We start from the raw sequence: 7,575 nt of genomic DNA, 5'->3' as shown, positions 1-7,575 counted from the left end.
CGCAATTTTTTTTATGAGGACGGCTTCTGGTTGCGTTCAAGCCGTCCAAAACGAAATGAGAACGTCATTGGACGGGTGGACGCCCCTCTGGCGGAAACACTGATATACATCGAGTATAATCATTTTGTTGTTTCAGGTGTTACATTGTTTCTATGTCACCTGTGTAACTGTATGCAGGTGTTATATGAAGGGTATGTACTGTGTTGTTGCAGGTATTTGGTGTGATCCTGGTTAACTGTTGTTTCTATGTTGTACTGTGTTGTTGCAGGTATTTGGTGTGATCCTGGTTAACTGTTGTGTCTATGTTGTACTGTGTTGTTACAGGTATTCGGTGTGATCCTGGTTACCTGTTGTTTCTATGTTGTACTGTGTTGTTGCAGGTATTTGGTGTGATCCTGGTTAACTGTTGTTTCTATGTTGTACTGTGTTGTTGCAGGTATTCGGTGTGATCCTGGTTAACCTGGTTGTTTCTTTGTTGTACTGTGTTGTTGCAGGTATTCGGTGTGATCCTGGTTAACTGTTGTACTGTATTGTTGCAGGTATTCGGTGTGATCCTGGTTAACCTGGTTGTTTCTATGTTGTACTGTGTTGTTGCAGGTATTCGGTGTGATCCTGGTTAACCTGTTGTTTCTATGTTGTACTGTGTTGTTGCAGGTATTCGGTGTGATCCTGGTTACCTGTTGTTTCTTTGTTGTACTGTGTTGTTGCAGGTATTTGGTGTGATCCTGGTTAACCTGGTTGTTTCTATGTTGTACTGTGTTGTTGCAGGTATTCGGTGTGATCCTGGTTAACCTGTTGTTTCTATGTTGTACTGTGTTGTTGCAGGTATTCGGTGTGATCCTGGTTAACTGTTGTTTCTTTGTTGTACTGTGTTGTTGCAGGTATTCGGTGTGATCCTGGTTAACTGTTGTTTCTATGTTGTACTGTATTGTTGCAGGTATTCGGTGTGATCCTGGTTACCTGTTGTTTCTTTGTTGTACTGTGTTGTTGCAGGTATTTGGTGTGATCCTGGTTAACCTGTTGTTTCTATGTTGTACTGTGTTGTTGCAGGTATTCGGTGTGATCCTGGTTAACTGTTGTTTCTATGTTGTACTGTATTGTTGCAGGTATTCGGTGTGATCCTGGTTACCTGTTGTTTCTTTGTTGTACTGTGTTGTTGCAGGTATTTGGTGTGATCCTGGTTAACCTGTTGTTTCTATGTTGTACTGTGTTGTTGCAGGTATTCGGTGTGATCCTGGTTAACCTGTTGTTTCTGTGTTGTACTGTGTTGTTGCAGGTATTCGGTGTGATCCTGGTTAACTGTTGTTTCTATGTTGTACTGTATTGTTGCAGGTATTCGGTGTGATCCTGGTTAACCTGTTGTTTCTTTGTTGTACTGTGTTGTTGCAGGTATTTGGTGTGATCCTGGTTAACCTGTTGTTTCTATGTTGTACTGTGTTGTTGCAGGTATTCGGTGTGATCCTGGTTAACCTGTTGTTTCTGTGTTGTACTGTGTTGTTGCAGGTATTCGGTGTGATCCTGGTTAACCTGTTGTTTCTATGTTGTACTGTGTTGTTGCAGGTATTCGGTGTGATCCTGGTTAACCTGTTGTTTCTGTGTTGTACTGTGTTGTTGCAGGTATTCGGTGTGATCCTGGTTAACCTGTTGTTTCTATGTTGTACTGTGTTGTTGCAGGTATTCGGTGTGATCCTGGTTAACCTGGTTGTTTCTATGTTGTACTTTGTTGTTACAGGTATTCGGTGTGAGTGTTGAAGAGCTAGAAGGAAAGGACAAACGTTACATCCTGGTTAATCTGATCGACACTCCTGATGGGCAAGACCACCTCAACATGTCAGTTAACTCTCTTCTCAAATAAGATTTGTGATGATATCGTGATTATATGGTCAATTGGTTATTTTACATATAAACCAATCTTGTATTTGAACACATTAAAAGAACAAGTGTTGCATAGTTGTTGTATGATGTAGACAAACTTTACAGATGAAGGTATCATGCCAAAGTTCTTTACTTTAGAGTGATCACCTCCCCCCTGGTAAAGTTTTTAATTCCATTCCACTGATAACAGCTTGAGCCTGGTGGCTTTTTAGGTCCAATTATTCTTCTGTGCTCAAAATGTGTACTCACTTACTTGTGGGACGACATTCCAAGTCAGATTTTTCCTTGAGAAAATGTTTCCCATCATTTGCCTTTCAAAAATAGAAGATTGACTTGAGATTATGCCTTTATGAGGTTAGACATGCAGGTAAACAATATTCAAATGCAATTCAATCTCCACAACTGGATAAAAAATGGAGATTTACTTCCGCACGTTTCAAGTGACATCCATCACTCTTCTTCAGCGTCACTAGAAACTTGACATGTTCGACCAGTTTTACTAGTTAGCTGTGCATGTCTTGAATTGTTCTGCCAGTTCATTCTAGTAGTAATGCCAAAGAAGTGTGATGGATGTCACTTAAAACATGAGGAAGTAAATCTCCGTTTTTTTGCCCAGTTGTAAAGATTAAATTGTATTTGAAGACTTGAGACTATGTATATTTTACATGTCTCTTGTTACCCTGTTTTTCTCCAGGCTGGATGATGGCCCAAAGTCTGGCCTGCTGCTGGTTGTTCTCAGCCTCATCTTTATGAAGGGGAACGTCATCCAGGATAGTACGTGTTGCCTTGGTTTTCTGTTAGGTCATGTTGATTTGATTATATGTAAGACGTCTATGTGCGTATTGATTCCCGTCCTTTCCACTGAAAAGTTCTTGACCGTACTGTCAATCAAAATGAGAAAATGTATGACGTTTACTGGGTACTGCAAAATAAATATTGGAAAATGGATGCTAAAGTTGTGGAATGCTAAAGTTGATTCCAGGTCAAAGAAGGGGAAATTTTTTGCTAGAATGCACCAGGGCAAAGCCCTACTCAAGTGTGTTTAGTCTTTATCCTACCAGAGTTGTGGCTCTGCTCAAACACGGGACATCCTCTCAACATCCTGTCAAAGAACCTTCCTAACGTTAGTCGAGTGAGGAAATTGGTTTCAAGTGCCTTTCCTAAGAGCACAATGTCAGGGCATGTCAGAGTATTGAACCTAGAGTATAGTCTAGTGCACATGTAGTCCAGGGTGAAAAGTCATGTTTCAGTTTCGTTAGCGAAGAAGCCATTTGTGTACATGTGTGATGTTTTTTTCTCCACCTGTTCTGTACAGCACTGCTGTGGCACACACTCAAGAGACTCGGCATTGAGGAGAAGTAAGCTCTATACCTTATTGTGAATATGGCCATTGTTCATACTGACCTTGGTAAAACCCCAAATTCATAGCTTCAGCTATGGCTATTGTCAGTGTCAAAATGAAAATGTAAAATCTATGGTTGGTCATCTGAATGATTCCCAGTTAGCAATTATTGAAAGACATTCCCGTTGTGAATGCAACTCACCACTCTGGAGTTTACATTATACTGCTGTCTAGTGATAAAGATGTGTACAGCACATATGGTAAAACATTCTAAGTTTTCAGGGACTTGATCTTATAGCAGGAATGGAAAAAGACACATTTACAATTGAAATAATACAAAACTGTAGTACACTAGTATGACAGAGTATATTTTTGTAGAAACTACAAATAGCTCTTGGAATATATTATGATTTACAATACTTGTAAAAATTTCTTCCCCCAGCCATCCACATGAGGTATTAGGAGATGTAAAGAGTCTACTAACGAAGGAGTTCACAAGACAACAGTGAGTTTCCTTCCTCTTTATATGCTTCTTGCATAGCTCTTTAAAAAGTTTTATTAGGTTGCTAAATCACTGAATAAGTAAGTTAAGATTTGTTGTGTTGAAGCAAAGTGTTGTTGTTCACACCATTTGTTATGAAGTCTAAGGTGTGAGACTATCATGTTGTACAGGTATCTGGAGTATAAGAGAGTCCCCCAGTCGGACCCCCCATCCTTCGAGTACAGGTGGGGTCCTCGGGCCCACAAGGAGACCAGCAAGAGGAGGGTGCTGCAGTTTGTGTCAAAGGTGAGGGGTCAGCCTTGTTAAAGGTCAACTGGATGAAGTATCAAGGAACATATGAGTCTAGCATGTTTAAGTCCAGGTCAAGAGAGGTCCAGACTTAAACCTGGGACTGATCATGTTGGCTGGTATAATCATATGTTTAAGAGTTCTTTGGTTAGAGAAGAAAAAGGTAGTGGAAGGAAAAGGCTGGACTCCCTCCAATACCATATCCTAGACACAGTGAATAACAACCCACTTAAGCCTATGGCCTGCAGCAGGTGTCCAAAAATGTAGAACTGGGTCTCCTAACAGCTTTTTCTTTTATGCAGCGGAACTTCTGGTTTTGTATGTCACGATGTTTTAGTACCTGGTAGTTTTGGGTTCAGGAATAATATGTGCTGTTTTGTACCCACTATCAGCTTTCCTTGGAACTACAGGTTATATGACTTCTTGATTGGAATTTTTACATAAGTTGCAGTGTCCAGAATATACTGATCACGTGATAGTTTCATTTATTTATGATGCATGTATCATGTGTTTGTATTATGTTTACAGAGTTTGTTTGTGTTTACAGAGTTTGTTTATGTTTACAGAGTTTGTTTGTGTTTACAGATGTATGGCAGCGAGAGTCTGGAGATCTGGACCTCCCAGTACCAGGACGTGCTGCGTGGGGAGGGGGGCAGTCCGTGAGGCACAACTGCAGTATCATCATCACATTAGGTCCCAGTCTGGGGCTAGAGACTATATGTACATGTAGCACCTGAGAAAGTCAACATTTCAGTGGTTACAACTTCAGTGGTATGTTGTAACGGTTGTGTAAAATAGGTGACCAGATAAATCGAAAAGTATACAGTTTACTGTTTTGAAAGGGTATTTTGTACAAGAAAGTCACATGTTTCATCCTGTTTGATAGGGTGGGGAGGGATAAGTCTGTGAGGCACCACTGCAATATCACATTAGGTCCCAGTCTGAGGCTAGAGACTAGCCCTCAGACGTGAGAAAGTTAACATTCCAGCAGAGCTCTAGCCAGCCCGAAATTTTTTCTGTCAGCCAATTTCCACTGTCCGAGCACACTATTCCACGAGTTAGAGAGACTGAACTGAGACCTTGAAAAACGGGTTTTAATGAGATTATCGTATGCGAAAGAGCACCGATAGACATTGTCTAGATTCGTAACAAATACACAACTAACTGTGTGTGGCTTTTATGTGCGTGAACAGCGTCCCCAAGCGCCTAGTAGCTCCACCAAAGAGCTTTCATCAGATTCTGTCGTCAAAAGGTGCACTATCCGATGCTATTTCTTTTCCGTCGCACACAGCAATTGACGGAAAAACGGACGCTGGCTAGAGCCCTGCATTCCAGTGGTCTGTTGTAACTGTTGCTCTCCTGTAAATATCAAAACTTGGTTGCCAGCAAAATGAAAAGGTTTACGGTTTACTATTGTTGATGAGTATTTTGTACAAGAAAGTCACATGTTTCATACTGTTTTGTATCTGCAGTACAAAGTTTTCACAGTTTGCCATTGACTGATAGCTCGAGCTACATGCCAGTATTGTTTATTATGTCACCTGCACATCGGTTTAAGTTTTGGTGCAGAAATGTGGTCACAATGAGCCACGTGTGGATACACTTGGCTTTTGTTCTATTAGTATTACATGTATATCATAAACCCAAACTATTTCAGATCTACACATTAATAAATGATCATTATATTGCATTTTACAGATTTAGGTTAAGTGTTTACTAAACTTTATTTTCACATTACCTTTGTAGCAATTGGCTTTATTCTTAATTTTGTACACATTATTATTATTCAAGATCTAACATTAGAAGTAGGTGTAGTTTTTCTTTTCTTTGTTTCATGTAGGGAGTTAGTTCATAATGAGAAATGCACTGCTTTACATGCCAGTACTGTATGTTCTATCCTTGTCTGTTGATAATCATAGGACAGAAGCTATATATTTGATGTTGTTTGGTAATGCATTAATTACCGCTTTCAAGTTGTTAATGTTAACTTATTAAAAAGAACTTTGAAACGCATTGAATATTTTGAATTGATTGAGCTGTAACAAGTCAACAGGTCAAAACGGCACTTGCACAATAGTGCAATACATGTATAGATGACGAACTCATAAATTAAGCTATTGGACCCACCCTAACATGAAATTGAACATAATGGAGATACAAACTCAGTCATGTTTGGGACTGCATTTTTCTTGTTGCCACACAACCATGGAGCAAAATATGTCATGATGATTTTACACACTGGTTAAGGCAGCTGACAAGTTGCCCAACGGTTAGCATAGAAAATGTTTGCTTTTGTTAAAAGAATGGGTAAGTCTGCCATCTCTGATTGCTTTTATTTGATATGGAGTTGACAGTCCGTCAGTTGCCCCAGAAATGATATCATCAAAGGGCATATTTTCAATCTGAATTCTGGCAGGTGTGAAGCTTCGACTACTTGAATGACAAATGGGACATGTAATCTGTAGTAAGTAGTGGGTCTTACCCCACCCCAATAAAAGATTGATATTCTTATTAAGACCATAAGTGTTCAGACTTTTTGTTCCACATCATGTGGAATACATTAAGTAAAAGATACATTTTCATATTTGAATGAAAAAGACAGCTTTTGACTTGTGTACTTACAGTAAGTTATCGAGCTATCAAAGACACAAAGACTACAAACACGTATGTGTGGTACCAAAACTGCGCATCTATTAAAAAGCTTCCAGAGCAGTGCATCAGAAAATTTTCAATTCATTATTTTCCAGTAGTTTACTCATTAAAAAGTTGATGTACGTCAATTTTTACATTGATCCGCCTAATATGACCCTGTAGACACGTTTGAACTTCGCGCTCTCCTCCTTTCCCCGCCGCGCTGGCCGATGACGTAATGGCCGCGTTCTGAGAGTCTGACGTCACAGATCCAAAACTTCTAGCCAGCCATTTTGCTCGGTGAACCTCGGTCCTCTCAGCGGTAAATAATCACTCCGCCATTCTGGAGTTCAGTCCGTAGTTGTTGACAATTACTTTCGTGGACCTGTAAGTCGCATTGTGACCTGTCTACGAAGCCATAGTCCCCGGGAGACTAAACATGAATGAGCTTGCCTGCGAGTAAACCGCGCGGCGACGGGACGAAATCAAAACAATGGCGGTGGGGAAGGTTCACGCACCGTGCCATTCTGGACTGTTACAAGAGCGAGTTTGGGTCAATCCTTACCTTCTCCTTTCCGGACAGCACAGCGATAATTACACGTAAGCTTCCACGAATTTTGGTTGAATTCACAGTTGTCCAACTGGCAGTGACATTAAAAAAAAGAAACATTTTCCTCTGACAACATACCCTTGATCACTACATATCGAACGATCCCCTTATCGCGCCGAAACAGATAGCACCGCAACTTGTACAGATTCGAGCGAGTTACGCCTCGCCTCTCACTTTATTTTCTGTATCTCGGGTAAATTATCCGCACTGTCCGGTTTTTCAATCATGTAGCTTTCGCGGATATTCCTGGGCGTTCCATCAAAATAAATCACGCACTCTCCCATAAAGGCGACATTTCTCGCCATTCACAATGCCGGTCTGTGTTGT

General features: G+C 40.4%; 1 protein-coding gene across 1 annotated transcript in view; it reads left to right on the top strand.

The window, feature by feature from the left end:
• The window catches only part of LOC118416578 (non-structural maintenance of chromosomes element 3 homolog), a 9,132-nt gene extending 3,980 nt beyond the window's left edge, over positions 1 to 5,152 (top strand). The window contains exons 5-10 of the mRNA XM_035821733.1: positions 1,733 to 1,830; positions 2,570 to 2,649; positions 3,191 to 3,233; positions 3,660 to 3,722; positions 3,890 to 4,004; positions 4,593 to 5,152. Coding sequence (XP_035677626.1) covers positions 1,733 to 1,830; positions 2,570 to 2,649; positions 3,191 to 3,233; positions 3,660 to 3,722; positions 3,890 to 4,004; positions 4,593 to 4,670 — 477 coding nt within the window. The 3' untranslated portion in view covers positions 4,671 to 5,152. The remainder of the gene's footprint in view (positions 1 to 1,732; positions 1,831 to 2,569; positions 2,650 to 3,190; positions 3,234 to 3,659; positions 3,723 to 3,889; positions 4,005 to 4,592) is intronic.
• The last annotated feature ends 2,423 nt before the right edge of the window (positions 5,153 to 7,575 follow it).

The sequence above is a fragment of the Branchiostoma floridae genome, chromosome 5, assembly GCF_000003815.2.
Source record: "Branchiostoma floridae strain S238N-H82 chromosome 5, Bfl_VNyyK, whole genome shotgun sequence".
Taxonomy (NCBI): domain Eukaryota; kingdom Metazoa; phylum Chordata; class Leptocardii; order Amphioxiformes; family Branchiostomatidae; genus Branchiostoma; species Branchiostoma floridae.
This window is presented reverse-complemented; position numbering and strand designations above follow the sequence as displayed.